Source organism: Falco peregrinus, chromosome 1, assembly GCF_023634155.1.
Source record: "Falco peregrinus isolate bFalPer1 chromosome 1, bFalPer1.pri, whole genome shotgun sequence".
Lineage (NCBI taxonomy): Eukaryota > Metazoa > Chordata > Aves > Falconiformes > Falconidae > Falco > Falco peregrinus.
In genome coordinates this window covers 28,417,673-28,437,045 of record NC_073721.1, presented here as the reverse complement: position 1 = coordinate 28,437,045, position 19,373 = coordinate 28,417,673, and the positions used below count along the sequence as shown (strand labels likewise).

Below are 19,373 nucleotides of genomic sequence, written 5' to 3'. Positions count from 1 at the left end.
GATGGTGACTAAGCAGCAAAGCTATGACAGGTGGGTTCTCCTTCTGTTGATGTGGCAGGCAGACAGACACATCTGAGTCTCATCCCTGAAGAGATGCTCTAACCAAGTAGCTATCACCAGGCTGCACCACAGAGAAATCTGTAAGAAGTGTAATAACTCTGCTTACAGAAAACATCAGACCATCTCATCTCTACTGGGGCTTTCAGATCCTAAATTCTGTTACACTGTGGACAGGAGGAGGAACCTGGGAGAGAAGCAGAGCATTGTAAAAGGTGCCCAGAGCAAACACAGAGGGAAAAACAGAGCCAACTTTTTCCTACCAGCTGAGCAGGAGGGTGGGTGTCTGCTGCTAAGTGTGATGGAAGGGCATTTGGGGAGGCTCCCAGGTGCTGGAGAGGTCTTACATTGAGGCAGCTACAGCAGCAAAGCCTATATGCCAAGGAGGGCTGCTGGTGGTCCTCCAGCAGGGCAGGAGGACGAACATAACAGGAACGTAACAGCAACCAGAAATGGGCCACAGGACAGTGTCTCAAAACACCTGGAGCCTTCCTCCCACCTTTCCTGCTGTGGGACACTGGCCCTGATGGTGAGGGCATCCTGCCCTGCACCTCCCACAGTCATTCCTGCGCTCCTGAGCCTGCCACAACAGAGAATAAAATCCAGCACCCCCTCCCAGCGCACACATGGGTGTACACAGCATCTCATTTAACATCAGAGGAGTGAAGGCTCTCACCCGGCATCACAGTCTGTCCCTCCAGCTCTCGCAAAAGCTGGCCAGGCTGGCACTGCTCCAGCCTCCTAAGGCTCTGTGGGCTGTTTCTCTCCCCACTTTGTTCCTGGCTCCTCCTAGCTTCCCCACTGCTCTTTGGACATCCTGGCACTGCAAAACCTCTCCCTTCCCTCACCCTGGGGACGCAGCTGAGCAAAGTCCCACCCTACCAGGGCAGCTGGTGGAGCCTGCTTAATCAAATACCTCCAGAGGACAGATTTCATGCTAAGCTGACAGGCAGCCACAGCCTCCAGCTCTGCCATCAATTTGGCTGTTGTACTGTGGTGCTGTTGTCCTCTGCATTTCAATCCCCCTTCATGGACGATTCACACACAGGTGCCTGCTGGCAGAAAGGGTGCAGGCGCAAACTGGTTTTCAGACACTTGGCTGCCCAGCAGGGAGGCCTGTCTACCAAGAAGGGCTCCTTTGGTCCCTCTGCCCAGACCCTACCATCTAGCTGCCCCTTCCCCAACACATATTAATATTCTTGCAACAGCGAGCCAAGCCCCACAAAGCTGTCTGCAGCTGACTCTGTCCCAGCCACCGCATCAATGGAATGATTTTGCCCATGCCAAGACAGCCTGAGCCCTCCAGCTCTTCTATCTCTCCAGCTCCAGGGGTGCTGGCTGATGGGACTGGAGACCCACGGATGGCTCAGGGACACAGGGCACACAATTGCTGTAGCACAGGCAAGGGACCACTTGGTATACCAAGGGGCTGGAGATGCAGGAGGTACCACTGCCATCTGTGACAGCCCCTGACACACAACTGCCTCAATGTCCTGCCCATGTGTAGTTATGCAACCACAAGTACTTGTCCTCCACGTATGTTTCAGTGCTAAAACAACTTCCTCTATTTCCTGCTTTGCGCTGCCTGTGAAAAGCTGCCATACCTGCCCTCTGGAAGGTCAGGAATTGATTCCTACACACAGAATGTGTTCACGATGGCTTATAAAGCAGGCAGTGGAAATAATCCCAGCACCTCACCCTTTCCTCCATGAGGAACCTTCTCAGGGCCCTGAGAGAGCAGATGAATCAGCTCCACAGGTTTTAGAGTGTACCCAAAACACTTCGGGCACAGATGACAGAGCGACCGAAAGGATGGCAGTAAGCTGTGGGTCTGTGCTGCCTGTGCTTCCCTCCCACCTCGGCCTCTGTGAACGGGGAGCAAAAGCCCTTGCAGGGCAGACTGATGACTGTACAGAGGGGTAACGATAATGATGCCCATCTCAGCAAGCCCCAGGGTTTCCCATGAGAGCCCGGCTGTGCTGGCCACCCACCTGTGCCAGACTCCTGGTGCTGCCCAGGTGCCAAGGCAAGGCAAAGGCACACCCAAGGCAACCGCTCAGCATTTCCCCACATACCTTGCTGCTTCTTCCTGGTCTGCACAAACTCTGAGTGCCGTAGGGCACTGGGAGCCGTCCGTCTGTAGAAGCTGTTTCGCTGCAGCATGGAGCCCACCCTATTTGTTTCCTCGGCCTCCTGTTCCCAGACCTGGCTCCAGTCTGGCCGGCCCGTGCGCACCCTCGAGCGCTCTGCTCTGCTGCTGCTCCTGGCTGACATCCTGGGTCCTGCGGCTGCTTCTTCCAGCTCCCCACAGCCATAATTGTTGATATCCTGTGTCTTGGACTGTGTGTAGCAGGTGCCTGACTGCAGGCTCACACTACTGTCTCCTGAGGACCAGACCACAAATGTAGGAGCTTCACAACCTCTGTCCAGACTGCTGTGGTCCATGACATGGCCTTTGGACTGCCTGTGTCGCTCAGTGTCTTCTTGGTCTGCTTGGTCCCTGACACCTATATACCACCTTTCCTGCTCTTCATATGCCTCAGAGCCTCCACCCTCTCTATACCAGTTTTCCCCTTCCCTATATACTTGATTGCCTCCATCCTCTCTATACTGCCTTCTCCCCTCCCTGTATTTCCCAGGTACTCTGTCCATTCTGTACCACCCTTCTCTTATCTCAGAACTGCAGTCTCTGTATTGAACATCCTCCCTCTCATACACCCTATAGTTTCTACCATCTATATCCTGGCTTTTGCCTTCCCAAGCACCATCTGCTCTCCTGCAGTCCTTATACTGGATATCCCCCTTCCAAAAACCTCCGCAGTCTCCGTTCATGCTCCACTGGTCCACAGAGATGCCCTCCCCTCTCCTGTAACCGCCCCAGCCACTGTCTGCTTGCTGGCAGCCTGCACACTGCCTCTTCGCCCCAGGTTTGTCACTGCCGCAAACCTCTCTCCACACAGCACAACAGCCCTCATAGTCACAGCCAAGGAGCCGTGGCTCCTGCCTCAGATCCTCCACACCGTGCTTCGTCCCAGGATAAGTGCACATAGTCCTGCCAGGTGCGGTGCAGGGCCTGAGTTCCTTTGCTACCTGCTCCAGAAGCCCAAGCCTGGGCTGACGCCACTTCTCCGCTCTGCTCCAGTGCTCCTGTCCCAAATTTCTCCGCTCTGCTCCAGCGCTCCTGTCCCAAACTTCTCCGCTCTGCTTCCGTGCTCCCGTCCCAAACTTCTTCGCTCTGCTCCAGCGCTCCCGTCCCAAACTTCTCTGCTCTGCTCCAGCGCTCCCGTCCCGTCCCAAATCCCAAGCGAAACGCAGGTACTGCTTCCTGAGAGCAGCCACCAAGGGTACGCAGAGGCACAAGGGCCAATCGCTGCCAGCCCTGGCCTCCTCCACCTGCTGCCCCAAGTAATCAGTAACCAGCCCCGAGGAGGGAGGCCGGGGCTGGGCTGGGCAGCCTCTCACCGCCCAAACCGGCTCCGCAGCTTTGCCAAAGCCTCTCCAGAGGCGGCTCACAGGCAGGGAAAAGGAGGGCACTGGAGCATGTGGAGGCCCAGCCCCAAGACCAACGTCCTCAGGGAAGGGAAACAGTGAGACCGCAGGAAGCCACAAACCAGAGAGGGAATACCACATCTCCTTCCACTGTCTTCATGCTCCCGTTGGCATGGAGGCTGAACGATGTGGTCTAGCAGAGGCTGGGCTCTGCTCCACACCTCACTGGGGGAAACCGAGGCCTTCAAGCTGCCTCTGGCTCAAAGCTGGTGCTGAGCCCATCTTTTTCCCAGCCCTCACCCACAGGTCCTGGGAAAAGCAGGAGAGGAGCAGCTCTCTGCATGATAAGAGCATCCCCAAGCAGCATCTACACAGTGCCATGCAGCCACAGCTGCCATGTTCCATGCTCCAGGGCAAAAGGCTGGTCTGATAGGACCAGGAACACTGACAGGAACAGGCTTGAAAGGACTATCTGCATTATGGAGTCCAGTGCCAACACACAATAAAAGTTTCCAGGGGGCATAGAAACACACACTCCAGTAACACCTCTCACTGTAGGGCACAACATATTCCCAGTTTTCCATGCCAAATGCAGGAGCTCCTCTAAGAAACCACTACACGCCCTAGACAGAAAGCAGCAGAGTCCATGAATACCACCCACATCTTAGGTTCTTGCAACATTTGTTAGGAATGCCCAGCCAATACTCCCAGTTGGTAGAAGACAAAACCAATGGACCCACCTATTCCAACTGCAGGAGTGCAAGCACTAACCCTGCCCAAGCCTGGTGATCAGTGAAACCTTTAGCGTGCACACAAGATGCACCCAAAAAGCAACCTGCAGATTTCACACATGTGAAATTAGAAAACCACGTATCTTCTGCTCTTCCTTTGGCTCTCCAAAGGATACACCAAGGGGCTGGGTTCCCCCAGGACCATGCAGCCCTACGTTGGTTGCTGGTCAATGCTTAGTGAAAACTTTTCTCCCTCCAGCGTGCCTCCATGCTTCCCTAATGGTGACAAGGTAGAGGCTATGCTTTAGGGATGCTGCAAACATGTTTTGCTGAGCTGATCCAACACCGCATTACTGATCTGGCCTGCTGCACTAAAGCTGGGCTAGCAGGCCTGAGGCATGCTCCCTGGCGATGCTCAGATGTGCTAGGAGGGATGTGACAGAGCTTGGGTAGGGCACATCTTTATCACAGGACCAGAGAGGTTACACATAAATCCTCAGGTCTCTTGAAGCTGTGAAAAATTCTCCAGGACTGCCAAGGGGTAAGTTGATGGGTAGGATGTCTCAGGATAGTTTCTCAGATAGTTTAGTGCCTGACTAAAACTTCCAGTTCCAGTAACTAACAGAGCACAGGTTCCGCAGGATCCATCCTCTGTCAGGAGGCACCAGGACAGCAGGAGACATGTCCCAGCAAGACCCATCCCATCAGAAATTTTCCCTTGAGACCCAGCCTAGATTTTCGTCTTCCTACCTTCAAGCTATTTCACCTAGCCTCAAATCCCCAAAGTCTCCTTCCAAGCATCCCTCTCGCATGCTACTGATGTGGAGGTTGTCTGTCACCCTGTTTCCCTGGTACACCCGTATCAGCCTTCATTCCCATGTGCTCTGCATCAGACACGATCCTGCAGCAAAGCGCCTGTGCTCCTCAGCACTGATTAAGCAGTGGGAGGATGGAGGCAATGAAGTCAGAGTGAGTAATCTCCAGGCAGGAGCTGGCATTTCACTCCACCTCCTGCATGCAGTGCCCACATTTCCTGCACATCGTGGGTTTCGGTAACAGAACTGCTATGCCAGAGCTCCTGGGAGAAGCTGGGACAGGGACTGTGGGAGATGTACGTGATCCCGTCTTTCCACTTTGTGTACTGTAATATCAAGTATAACACAATTAACAGCACTGACCTTTATATGGCATCTTTGGGTTTCAGAGCCCAAATGTGCTGATATAATGATGGCAAATTCCTCCTCCCTGAGTAATTTTTCTGGGCTGCATGGACAAAATTCACCTTTTCAGCTACAGACATGCCACAATTAAAAGCTCCTTCTGGATATTACAAACAGCGCAGCATCATTTTCCTGTCCTGGACTCCACAGGTGGCAGGAACACAGGGGCAGGCTTTACTTTTTGCCTACTAACCCATCCCACTCCCAGGTCAGGTTCAGTGCCCTTCTGTGCATTCCCTCTGATTTGTGTGGTAAGTTCCCAAAGGTCTGTATCACCACCAGAGCAGAAACCACAGGACACCCAGTGCCCTGACAGGCTGAGGGCAGTCACACCACAGACATCAACTCAAATCTCAACTGCAGGACCATCAGCAAAGCCACTCTGACGCTCCTGCTCACTCCCCTACAGCTAAGAGGGGATGAGGCAGGGGGGCTGAAGAAGCACCAGCTGTGTTTTTGCTTGAGAGCAAGGACACACTAGGGAATGGATCAGATGAGGGCTCTGGATGTATGGTGGGACTAGAAGGGGAGATAGGAGAGATGGAAGCAAAAGGGGTGGGGAAAAGCCAGGGCTGAGAGAGGTCCAGAGAATGGCACTGTGGTTCTCTTGAGGCAAAATCATGATGATTTGTATTGCAACAATACTTACAAAATTACCAAAATCAGAAATTAAAGAAAGGAAGAGAAGCCTATTTCCAACAGTGCCTGTATGCAGCATGGGCCAGCCGTCCCTCTGAAGCACTCCCATCCCATGCCACTGCAGACTTACCTCTCAGCTCCTGCAGCTCCACGCTGAGGCTCTCGATGTTGGAGTCACAGAACTCAAGGTTCTCCAGGGTCTCTGCCCTCACCAGCTCATCCTGCTGCTCCTCCAGCATCAGGCTTAGCTCAGTGCGGGTCTTGCCATAAGCCTCCAGGTCTCGCTCCACCTCTCCGATCCTCATCAGCAGAATGGAGCAGGGGGAAGCTGATCCTGCCTGTGTCAAGTCCTCGCATCCCTCCTCCACTCTCTGCTCCTGGGTGCTGGGCTGAAGCTGTGCAGGGGCCATGTTTTTCCGCTGGTTGCTTGACGGAGGCCGGGGTGCAGGCCGGGAGGGCTTGACTGAGAAGGACAGAGACCTGCCTTTGGGCACCTGGCCATCCAGCACGTGCACAGGAGTTGTTGCGAGGCTGCTGGGCCGAGGAGGAGGTGGCCTCAGGGCCTTCCTCCTCTCCGGCTGCCTGGCGTGGGGTGCAGACTCAGGAGACCCACGGACAATGTCCTTCTCAGAGCTGTAGTCCAGGATAGAGAAATGGCGGGAGACTTTGTCCTGCTCAGCACCAGTACTCGACAGACTCTTCTCAAACTGCGCCAGCTGCTCTGTCAGTTTGGAGTCGAGGTCTGTGCAGCTGTCCCCCTGCACTGTGAGCAGGCAGCATTCCCCCCAGCTCCCAGCCCATGTGTCCAGGCCCACCTGAGCACCTCCCAAGCTGGAGGAACCAGGTTTGGACTTCTCCTGTTGACCGTCCACCCAATTGTCCAGATCCCGGGCACTGCTCTGGCTCTCCTTGGGCTCCGACACCACCCAGCTGTTAGAAGAAATCACCTGGCTCCCACAGGAATCTTGCGGGGAGCGAGGAGCCTGCGGGGTCACAGTGGGACTACCTCCATCATGCTCAGGCAGGGCGTGAGTTTCTGAGTTTCCTGAGGGGGCTGAAACAGTTTCCTCATGCTCCAACCCACCCACCTGGCCAGGCCTGTTGCCCTGTTGGGGAGGCAGCTGAGCAGAGGGGAGAAGGCCATTGACTGCCTTCATGCTGTCAAAGGGGAGGGAGTCCACTGTGCCTTTGGGACATGGCCCTTGGTGTCCTGTGCTAGGCAAGGCCTGATGCTGTCTCAAGTCAATGCCAAGGGGATCCTCCGACCTCCCCGCCTTGTGAGACAGTATGTTGTCAGGCTCAGGGTATGCAGCTGAGCCATCCTCCTTCTCCCTGCCATCCTTCCCCAGCAAAGGAAGAGCTTTGGAGCAGGTGCTTTCTGGGCCTTGATGGATGGTCACTCCACAGCTGCCTCCACCCTGGGGATCCCCAGCACCTGCTTTTTCCATGCAAGCCTCAGAGGCTTCCAGCCGCACAAATCTGTGTGGAAAGATGCCATGTTTCCCTCTCAGCTCCCCCTCCAGCCACCCATCCTCCAGAATGCCTACGATCCGAATTCTGTCACCCACATCAAAATCCAGTTCCTTGGACTCCAGGGCTTGGAACTGATAGAGGGCAACGCCATAAGTGCTCCCTGGCTCCTCCTCCTCCTCTTTGCGGGGCATCTCCACTGTCCCATTGGTGTCACAAGCCTCTGTGGGCTCTGGATCTGCTGAGGTTCCTGATGCTCGCAGAGGAGTAAGCAGTTCCACAAAACCTTCTGGGAAGATGCCCCTGCGCCCTCTGAGCTCGCCCTCGAACCAGCCAGGCTCTGGAACACCAACAATGTTGATCACATCCCCTTCCCTGAAGTCCAGTTCCTCCTCCAGCTGAGCAGACAGGTCCATCAGAGCCCGGGCTTGGCCCAGTGAGTAGGCAGGTACCTCCAGAAGAGTGCTCTGGGACAGCTGACGGCTCTGAACTGAAAGGCACAGCTCCCGTACACATGATGAGGGGAAAAAGCCCTTGGAACCCCAGCTGCTTCGGCCCTGGAGCCAGCTGGAGGCCAAGGACCCTCCCAGAATCACCAGGTCTCCTGCAAGGAATGAGACACACTAGTTCAAAACTGCCCTCACGATTGCTTCCCACCTCTTATTACTGCCTCCCTGTGTCCCTCCTGGCTACGGGTGAGGTCTGGCACTCTGCACAGAGCGTAGTGCATGCTAGGGATGCAGAAGAGAACAGAATGGGGGTAGGGCATGAAGCATCAGCAGCCTGTTGCACACACATATCTAAGATACATGCTTCTGGCTGCAGAGCCATGAAGGTGCACCAAAGCTTTGATTTCTACCTCAAATGCAAGTCTAAGATTTGGGGATTGGAGGGCAGTTAAAATGCAGCTGTAAGTTTACGTGATCGGACAATCCAGATTTTTGGAGTTTCAAGAGTAGTGATAGATCATGAAAAACCAGTATCAGAGTGGCAGAAGCCTGAAGGTCCACAGTAGATTTGACATGGCCCATGTCATGAGGTATTAGGAAATTCCCCTCTCTCTCCCATCACTCTAGGCAAGATGCTGTGACTAGGTTCATGCTTCTGGAAAGACAGCTGAGGGCTGTGAGATGCAAAGCAAAGGAAGGGAACAGAAATTACCTCTCTGCAATGACAAGCTCCCTGGCTCTTGAGATGTGAAGTCACTGGTACAAACAAACAGTTTTTCCCCCTCCTTCAAAGGGGGAATATCCACAGGTTCCACAAAGCTGCTAGGAAACTGTCCTAAAATGAGAAGCAGTTGTCAGCGATGAGTCTTTCCTGTAGCCCACCACCACTCCCTCCACGCTTCTTACAGATTTTGGGATCTATTCATCTCTTGCTAAAGGAAAATACCCAGCTACCCAGGGCGCCTCAATAGCATGGTGGAAGAGGAACAAGTTTGAGAGTCAGGAATTCCTGAGGTTTTAAATACTTGAGAGCTAACAGAGAACAAAAAGCTTTGTGCCCTTGGCTCAGTCCAGGCAACCAACAGGCTGTGTTCATTGCTGGGACTGTGCCACCAGCATGGAGTTAGTGGGAACAGACATACTAGGTTTTCTCTGCTTTCATTGCTTGCTTCCCAACTCAGAGCCATGATGAGGACTGAGAGACCCAATAATGCTGGATCATGAGTCTTCTGACTGGGCACATCCATCTGGTGCTCCTCACTCTGTAAAGCTTGGGCCCTGTGTGGCCTCAGCACAGAAATCAGGTCACAACACTCGGGATGACCACATCTGTGAGTGACAGGCTCTGTCACAGCTTCAGTGTTGCTGAGTCTCCAGAGGCCTTCCCCACTTTATCACCTCTGTGCACCTACTTCACCATGGCACCCATTGCTGGATGCCCAGCATTGCAAGAAGGCCACAGCAAGACGGGGCAGTGCACACTTGTCGGCCATCATAAGATAGCACTCAGCTACTAATTTCAGTCTGTACGTGACGTGGCAGAGCCCACTGCAAAGGTCACTAAAAATGTCATTCCCATCTTTTGTAATTTGTGGCAATAGAGTACGATAGAGTATGGGCTAGTAGGACTTCTGGCATTCACTCTTGATGACCTCATATGGCATCCACGTTGTTCAGTAAAACCTGGAGACACCATATCCTAGACACCCATAACTTTGCACTGGGTTTAGGCAGTTTGGCATCTGCTGTCATTAACCTGAGGTGCAATGAGCATCCCACAGGCTGCTAACCTCAGCGGCTTCCTTCACAGTTTTAACCAACTCTACTTCTTTTTCCATGTCTTTAGTTTCCTGTTGTGTACATGGAAACAACCTAATGCTGTTACAAAGAAAGTCACAGAGCTACATTAGTTATCCCCCACAGAGTTCTAAGTATTATTATTGGTAGACTGCAGCACCTCCACAGTTTCTATTCAAAAGTGCTTTTTCAATTCCCTACAACTTCAGCTTAGAAAACTGGGCAGAAAACTACAACAGCTGTTCCACAGGAAAGCAGGAATGCAAGTGGGTTTTGAGTTACAGGTCATTAAAAACCATTTGGTTTGACTTTAGCATGTTTCTTGATCTTTGAGCTATGACACACATCTGTTTATTGTTCCTTAATAGCTTCATCTTCTTGACAACAAGCACATCAGTTATGCTGGGAGACAAAACTGTGGTGAAGAAGATACTGGTGATTTCTACAGAAGTAATTTGTGCCCAGTGACTTCAGCAGCAGCAGCAGGATCAGGTGCCCATTCATTCAGTGCCATTTATCAGCTACATGGAGCACAGGAGAGAAGTCCCTCTCTTCACTTTTGCTCCTGTCCATCTCTGTTTTAGCCAGGAGACGACAGCTCATGGCTGTTAGCAGCGGCCAAACTGCTGCTGCAATAGCAGCCCCATCTCCATGGCCAGGCATGAAACTCCAGTCCCACCCTCATGCTGAACACAGGCTTATGCTTTGAAGTGGCCTGGTTTTCATCTCCCTGAGAGCTCACATATCCTCTCAACATGAGTATTAAGATGAGAAAGAGCTGCTTAAACAGAGACCACAAGACTTGAAGTGTTTCACTAAGAGCAGTTTGCTGCTTCAGAAGTTTCTCACACCCCTCCAAAAATTTAAGAGACTTGCACACTATTTCAGGTGCCCAGATATTGATGGCAGCTTGTGCAGGAAAGTGCTTTAACGTGGAAAGGAGGAAGTGGAGCTGAGTCAGAGTGCTTGGAGGGACACATGGACTCTGTTGCTGCATCTCCCACTGACTTGACCTGACAAGGTCACTTGGATGTGGATGCATTTCCGCTCTCAGTGCATCTGTTTCCTCTCTCCCCTTCCACTGCCACAGCAGATCAGCACATAAACTAGTCAGGAAATGGGCTGTCTCCCCACAGAGGACAGAGCAACTAGTACTGTGAAGCTCTCACCTCCTTGAGAACTGACCCTCCACTAATCTCTCTCAAAAAACAACAAATGAGCAGTATGAATAGCTGACACAAACCTGGCAGGAGACCAGTAGCAGCAACCCATGCCCTCAGTCCCAAGCAAAGTCCTTTGAAAGATTTAGTAAATCAGATCTGGTCCTGCACAGTGCTGGCCAAGGGGAGGTGTGCTCATGAAGTGGATGTTTAGCTGGCACATTATGGATCCAGGTACAGGCATTTTCAGCTCTTACCTGTGACACCTTCCTTCTTGCCGAGGAGCCAGAACTCATCCACCACGGCCAGCACCTCAATGACATCTCCCACAAAGAGGGGCAGCTCTTCAGAGACGCTGGGACAGAAATCAAAGACTGCTCGTACCACGGAGCCAGCCTCCATTGTGTGGGGTCTGAAGGCGGATCAGTACCTCAGGCTGAGACACAGAGAGAAGTTTGTTAGCAGCCAGAAACACCTGAAATTATCACATATATGCTCAGAAAGTAAAACCCTTCCTGAGCACAAAAGGCAGGAACAGTGTGAGGGGGTTCTGTCCTGAGCTCCCTGAAACCCCTTGCCATGTGAAGCATGCTGCAGGAACCAAGGGTCTCCAGCAATGCAGCCCCCATGGTCTAACATGCCTTGTGTAGCCCCACTGGCTATCTCTGTGCGGACACGTGGTTTTGCTGCAGTGGGGGGAGAAACAGCAAGAAAATTGGAAGTGAATTCCCATCAGGAAGGAAGCAAGAGGAGGGGAGGAAGCTCAGCATTTCCCTGACATGCAGGGCAGGGCCCTGAGCCTGCCAGGGCCAGGTGGGCAGAGAGCACCACTCACTCACATGATCCCACCATGTATGCTCTGGCAGGATGGGCACAGGCATCCCCCTCCCCATGCCATCAGTTGGGGCCACAGGAACCATGTGCTGGAGCAGCGTCATACTTCTGCCCAGCAAGAGAAGAGGCACAAAGTCCATTCAGGCAAGCTCACTCCACCATCCTCTTCCTGTCTCTGCTTGGGTCCACCCAGCCTGGGCATCCTCAGACCTGGCTGAAAATGCCCCTTCTGCCTTCTAGGTACCACGCTCAGCCATGCCCTGGGAGGCCTCACCACAGCTTTTGGTAGAAGCCAGGCTGAGATGAGGGTGCAGACTCTGTCCAAGCCTCTGGAAGCCAAGGCTGAAATGCCTTCCGGCAGGGGACCTGAAGGCAGGCAAAGACATCCTCATCAAGGGCTATGTCCTGAACTCCCCCTTCCTCTGGAAGCAGCTGGCAAGCCAGGACACTTTACTGTATCATCTTTGCTTTGTACCAAGCAGCCTTACACACCAAGGCAGCAACAGTCCTGCAGCTTCAGCTGCTCCTTCCCCTCGTCCCAGACCCCTCGGGAGGGGAACTGAAAGGTGCATCTGTCCAAGGCAACCAGAAACACTAAGATTATTCCTCTACATCTGCACCTCAGATCAGTGAGTGCTTCCCTTCATCTTCCTGTCCCACTGCAATTACAGGCAAGCACGACACTGCTGACACTTCTCCAACGTGCTTTCAGAGCCCAGCCCTGTGAAACACTGGGACGTCAGCATGCCCCCACCAGCCCCCCCCCCCCCTACACAGCCTGCTTTCCTCCAGCATTACAAGCAGAGTCTCTGCTCCATCCGGTCAGGCACAACTTCCCTGCAATGGGACCCAATGTCCTTCCCTCCCAAAATGCCTCCGCGCACGGTGGACGGTCACCCTCCAAGTGCCACCCAGCCAGTGACACCCTTCCCTTACTCAGCATGGCTCGTCAAACCTTCCTGCCTAGCTAACAGCAGAAAAAGCACAGTGACAACACACAGCACCACCCACAGCAAACACACAGGGCCCCCGGGGACCCCATTTGTCCATAAGCCGCGCATGGCCCACCTGAGCCCGGGAGAGTCAGGAAGAAGGGAAGCTAACACAGGGAGGAGAAAAACATTCCCGATGATGAGGTGCAGCCAACTTCCAGTGAGAGTGCCAGTGGGGGAGCCAGCCAGGGAAAGGCTTTCTGCTGACAGGACCACTCTGTTTATCCAGTCCAACTCACCTCCTGGGAACAAAGCGGGTTTGTGCTCGGCAGGAACAGCTTCCTCAGCACGTCCCTCCCCACCCCCAGTGTGTCCCTGCTGCAGCCAGCACGCTGCACCGCGGCCCCTGGCCACCCTCACCTCTGCCGTCCTGCCCGCCACTCCGATTGCTTTCCACTGCCTTTCCCGTAGCGTGTGGGCTCCTTGGGGCACAGGCTGTCCCTTTGTAGCCAGCGTTGTGCTGGCTGTACAAACAAAGAGCCCAATATCCAGCAGCTGACAGCACTTCGCCACCAAAAAGAGATGAATGGACTGGAGTGAATCAGGAGCACAAAGAGCTGCAGTTCAGGGTAGCAGGAACCTACTGAGGCAGAAGGAGTAACAGTATTAAAAACATGACTATGTGGAGCAGGGAAAAAGATGGAAGAGCCATCAATTAGCTTGGAAACACTAAAGACAAACACTGAAGAAAGGATCATTGCCCTGTTCAAGGTGGGGTGGCTGCGACAGGCTGCTACATGCTCTGACAGCAGCAGCAACAGGCATAGCAGTAGCAGCCCCTTGCAGGCACCTGGGGCTGCGCTGCACCCTGCAGATCGGCTGCCAGCTGAGCTCAGGGTCCTAGGAATCCTTGCTATACTCTGAATATGAAAACTTCACAACTGCACTGGGCAAAGGAGGAAAAAAGTACTGCAGATGTAATTGCTGCCATGGAGTAGTTTCTCCAGGCGCACATGATGGTACAGCGAGATTTCTTGCATTTCTTCTGACCAAAGATGTAAGAGTGGACTAAGGATTGCAAGGATTACAGCCCATGTGCTGCAGACCCAAACCCTGGCTTTGCTGCAGATACTGGGGCTGAGGATACAGCCTTCCCACTGCCCAGGGCTCAGTTCCTGCCCCTGAAAACAGCAGTATCACTTCCTTAACTCACCTGCAGCTCTGGGGACCATTAAAATGTGCAAGGTTTTCCAACAAAACAGAGGATCCAAGATGGGGCAGGCAGGATTGCAGCTGTTCTGCCATTAAAATATGGGCACTAACATATTCATGTGAAAAGCATTCTCTGACAGGCACTCCATGAGGTAAGAAAGCGTGATGTAACTTCTGAAACTGCCAAAAAAAGAATCCCAACAAGATTGTGCTCCCTCAGCAGTATGAAGAAGAGCAGGATCACTCCCTGACTCCATCTGAGTCTAGACACTATGCCCCTATTTTGAAAGCAGTGAATCAGTCTTGCTCCATAACATGAACTGGACACAAAATAATATGTTTTTCAGGACCTTCAGCTTGTCTTACTCCTTGAAGAGCTGCCTGCCAATGTTTTCTCAAAGCCTTCACCTCCAGAAGGAAGCCTCCCAGCATCTTCCAGACTAGAAACTTACTGAGACCAACTCTTCTGGCTTAATGGTAGACGCAACCTTCTCCCCGATCCACCCTAGATCTGGTGAAAACAAACATTCAGGAACAGCTCGCGAAGAGGCTCCAGCAGGAAAGGAAGACTGCAGGGAGAGCTGGGCTCCGCCTGTGATCCCCAGTGAGTCACGGCTTCTGACAGCCGGCCAAGTACCATCCCCTCTCACCTCAAGGATGGGTGATCCCTGCCTGCTAGGGGGAGGGGGGGAGGGAGGACTCCACAACTGAGCAAACACTGGGACTTCAGGCTGCTGGCAGAGGTCAGGACTGCGAATTACAGGATTCCTGCCCCCGCCTAGCAGCAGACCCACATCCAAAGAGAGCCTCACTGTGCAAGTATGAAGCTGCAGCGCAGCAGCGAGTGAGCCCCGCTGAGAACACACTGTCTCGCTGCCTGGTCCTGCACAAACTAGGTAACACATGTTCCTGGCGCGCAACTGCAGCCTGCCTGGTGCCAAACTCCAGCCCTGACACAACAGCATTGTGCAGCAAGGCAGAGAGTGGATTCCCAGGGCATTAATCACTCCTCCCAGCCTGCCTGCCTGCATGCTCAGCACACATTAACGTTACCTCCATGAAAGACTGCCTATCCCATTTTGCTGCTAGCTCTGGAGCCTGTCTGGCCTGATGAAAGGAGGGTCCAGAACCAAACGATGGCTATTAACTGTTACAATATTGTTTTGAGACCTTCAGCACAGACTGGGTCAAGCCACAGCAGCCAAGAGAAGGCATTTACATACTGACTCTTGACATCATCTTGTATCCCTCCTCTCTTTTTGCAGCAGAAATTGGGCAGGGTAAGAAGTCTCAGACAATGGACTCACCAGCACCAAATAATTATCAGGCACTTGCTCGAAGCGCCATCACTTAGATGGAAGCAGACTACTGAAAATAGTGACATAAATGCCCTTTTTGCATCCTTTTGATGGTAAGGGTGAGCAAATGAGTCTGGTGAGTTTCTGTACCTTAAAAATGGGAGTTCTGTCTTCCCTATTTTTGCTGAGAGATGCTGAACCAAGGATTTCAAGCATTTAAAGAGATAAGGCAGCAACATGAAGAGACCATTTTAGGCTGATTACAAAAAGTTATTAACAGACCCCGTAAAAGGAGAGACACAAAATGTTTGCAGACAGCTAAGCTGCAGACATAATGAAAGTGCTGATCAGATCATGAGATAAACAGTACTAATGGATAGATACCACAAATTTAGCAGCAAGAAAACCAGACTTCACAGGCACTACCACCAGTTGTTTCCCTCTAAATAATACTTTTTTCAGCTTCTCACTCAAGAAGCAGTGCTGTTAGCTATGTATGGTCAGCATAATAGCACTGTAACTGAAAAACTAACATTTCACCAGACTGACCAAAACTGCAGTATGGGCTTCCACAGGCACAATTGGTTTGCACAAGAGGGACAAGTGAATTCTTGTGCAGCACACGCCTCAATCTCTATAAAAACTTTCGAGCCTGTCTGAGCAGCAGACCAGGAAGGAGTCAGATTTCCAGAAATGTTCATAAGTCATTTGTTGCAGAATTATTAAAGAAATTAATATTAAAAATATTAAACAAATACTGCCAGTGAACTTTTTTTTTTTAATTTAAAAACTCCATCAGTTTCACCAAGGTCTTTTCATGACTCCTTCCACTCATTATAGCTCAATGCCTGTTCACTGAAAATGCAATCCATCCCCAGAGCTGGAGACCCCTTTGGCCCCGTTCAGCGCACCCTCCAGCTGCTGGGTCCGGTTTCAACAACAGATCTGCTGCAGCTCTTGCTGTGCTCTAGGCTGCAGGATCAGTACCTAACATGCAGTGGGAGGAAACCAGGAGTGACACTTGCCTTCCCACATCATTGTGACAAGCACAGAAGCTTACCAACTCCATGCCAAGGCATTCCTACCCTTTCCCGCTGTTGCTCCCTGTGGTCTCCAAATCTGGACAGCCCTCTTTCCCTCCTCCTTATCCCACTGCATCTGCCCAGCCCGCACAGTCCTCATCCACACTTCAAGAGTAGGACATTGCCTGCACATCAGCATGCCCCAACTGTTCACACCAGCCTTCAGAGCTGCCATCACCCACAGTCACTCCCCCTGCTCGGAGCAGAACATGTCACTCTGTAACTCCCGGAGGTCCTTGGTCCTTGCTCGCCTGCACATTCCTGGGTGGAATAAGCCTGTTGAGCCAGGCTGCCTGGGCCCTGGCTGGAGATAGTGCCAGTGCAGGACTGGGGCTCCAGCAAACTGCAGAGCTGACCCTATAAATCCTGACAGAACGGCCAACACAGCAAGCAGGGCAAAACCCCAACTAATGGTGTAGAGGAAAGGAGCCTTCTCTCACCAGGGAAATACTGACCGCTGCAGCCTCTCGTTAGGAACTCTTTGCCTCAGCAGATCCCAGAGTCCCTCCGCTGAGCTTCACACAGTGGGAAACATGAGATCTCTTCTACACTCCACATCCTAACCCCATATGGCTCACAGGAGGAAGAAGAATCTCCTCACTTTAAAAATACATAGTTTCTTTTGCTTCATCTGTGATCTGCTATACAAAAATCATTGAAATTAACAGCTCTAGGTTGGATCATCAAGCCCTCCAGATCCAGGACAACCAAGGACAAGGGCTGCTTAAGCAAGCTGTGGCTTCCCACCACACATGTGCAATGGTTTGGGGTATTTGCCACAGGAGGTCTGCCACATACCACACAAATCGTTCAAACCACTTCTCTCCAGTTGGGCCCTGGCTGTCACAGTGTTTTCACCTGATCCACTGCAGGACGTGGCTGAGGACACGCTGGTGGCATTTGCATGGGGTAAGCGTAGCGTGGGGAGGAAGGAAGAAGAGCTTGTGCTGGGCCAGACAACAAGCAAATGAAAGTCATCTGGAAAGTAGAGCACAGCATCAATTTTTAATGCAAAGCAGAACACCTTGCCAAAACATGTGAGCAAGGAGACTGTGATGGATATTTAATCTCTGGCACTGGGGACCCAAGCACGCAAAGGCCAGAAGACCAGCTCAGGAGACAGGAGTTTCCCAAATTCTGTGTGGAGTGGCTGCAGGCACCTTTACAGACCCTGTTACAGAGTCCTGTTTTCTCCCACCCTGAGGCACATGGCTGTCTCTCTTGCCATTTTTTCAGACAGGCTACAATGACACAACTTACAATCAGGAACAGACAAAACCCCAAGAGCAGCACCACTTCTGCTGTGCAGTACCATGGCAGGGCTACTGGGGGTAAGTAGTATACAAATGCAAAATTAGTCATTATACCTTGAGTACATATCCAAAACAGGTTGAACTGGGGCTACAAGGACATTCCTTAACACTGGAGCACTTGACTTTGCACCCTGAACCATATTTTTCAAGATAGCTTTTGGACAGAAGCCCATTATGGTGCTTTGGTTGCTGGGCAGGGAGTCCAGAAATCTGGAAATTACTTGAGTTTGACTTTGAAGCTCTGCTCTTTGCCCGCCATCACTCCTGTTCTGTGCTGCTCATTATCTCCAAACAACCTAAATCCCTGGCAGGGATTCTGCTGATACCTGGTAACATGTGTACCTCTTCCTTTCAGAGCCCCTAGGTGCTCCTGAGAAGAAAGCAATAGATTTTATTTCCCAACCGAACGGTTCTAAAAATAAAAGCTGTGTCACTCAGAAGTGGGGTTAAGCAATCCTTAGAACATGATTAGAAAAATACTTTTGCTGGAGGTCAAGGGGAAATTATCAGTTAAGGTAGTGAAGTGCAAAGGTAATCACAATTCAGGCTGTCCCACCCAAGCTCACATCACCACCATCACGAAGTCTGTCTGAACAGTCATCCACTGCAGGGACACCTCAACTGCGTATAGAACCCCGAGACGTCACACAGCCATGCTTCCACAATGGCTAGCAGAGCCAGTGCTCTGCAGACTGCAAGTGTCACTCCTTTCCTCTCCCCTACTGCTCAGTTCCTCCTGTCCCATTACCAAGTTAACATTTCTCTAAAATCATTGTATGTTTGTATTGGTTTTTAACATCACTGCTAATCCTAAGCAGAACATCTGGAGAGAGAACTGAAACCTTTGGCCTTGGCAGAGCAGAGATTTCAAGAACAGGACAGCAGAAGCCCGCTTGGAGCTGTAGGCATTATCAGCACTGTGCAGGGCCTCACAAACAAGCAGGACACATGCAGACACAATGCCCAGCATGACTTCCAGCCAGAGGAGTGAGTCAAGATGAGGGGGATGATGGTGACATCCTATAGCACAGTACAGAGGCTGTATTTGGCAAAGCATCTGCACAACTGCAAATTCCGTCTACAAACTCTTTCATGCCTTTTGCAGAAGAAAAGACAGAACCACAATGGAAGCGGAGGAGAGCATGGCAGAGGCAAAGGGAGAGAAAGCCTTTTCAGAAGAAACTAAAACTTATGGAAACGTGGCAAACCTCAAAACAGATTTAATGCTCATGACACAGCTACAGCCTCCCGAGATACTGTGGCAAGGAGGACAAGATGTGAAAGGACAGAGGTGGGGGAAGTACTTCAATCGTGAGGAACTGCAGCAGAGACATTTGAACCCAGAGGCCAAATTGTGTCAAGGATGGGATCAGCCGAGGCACTGCTCAGGGTCAGTACAGGAGCAGCAGCAGCCTCTGAGGTGCTGAGCGTTAGCAAAGCCTCTATCCCCTGGCGAGGCCACTGGATTCTAATTCATCTCTGTTACAAAGTACAAGGCGAGGGTGTCATGCTGGTGGCAATGCAGGGGGATTTGCATTTGCCGGTGAGAACCAACGGGGAACTCTTGTGAGTTTCTCTTCTCAGGCTGACCAAGCAGAGCAGATGCTCTTCAAGGACCACCTGGGGAAGGCACAGTGCTGCAGCCTGCGGCTTCTGCTCTGTGTGCAACCACCTCTGCCACCCTTCACCA

General features: G+C 52.0%; 1 protein-coding gene across 4 annotated transcripts in view; it reads right to left on the bottom strand.

Moving 5' to 3' along the window:
- Positions 1–19,373, bottom strand: part of DNMBP (dynamin binding protein) — a 35,578-nt gene that overhangs the window by 15,373 nt on the left and 832 nt on the right. The window contains exons 1-5 of one of the 4 annotated variants that reach the window (XM_055793856.1): positions 13,199–14,584; positions 12,915–13,080; positions 11,270–11,448; positions 8,768–8,890; positions 6,267–8,210 (exon numbers count right to left, since the gene is read on the bottom strand). In XM_055793856.1, coding sequence (XP_055649831.1) covers positions 6,267–8,210; positions 8,768–8,890; positions 11,270–11,414 — 2,212 coding nt within the window. In that variant the 5' untranslated portion in view covers positions 11,415–11,448; positions 12,915–13,080; positions 13,199–14,584. Of the gene's footprint in view, positions 1–6,266; positions 8,211–8,767; positions 8,891–11,269; positions 11,449–12,914; positions 13,081–13,198; positions 14,585–19,373 lie in introns of those variants that run through there. The other 3 variants (XM_055793854.1, XM_027788871.2, XM_055793855.1) reach the window with 3 other exon arrangements.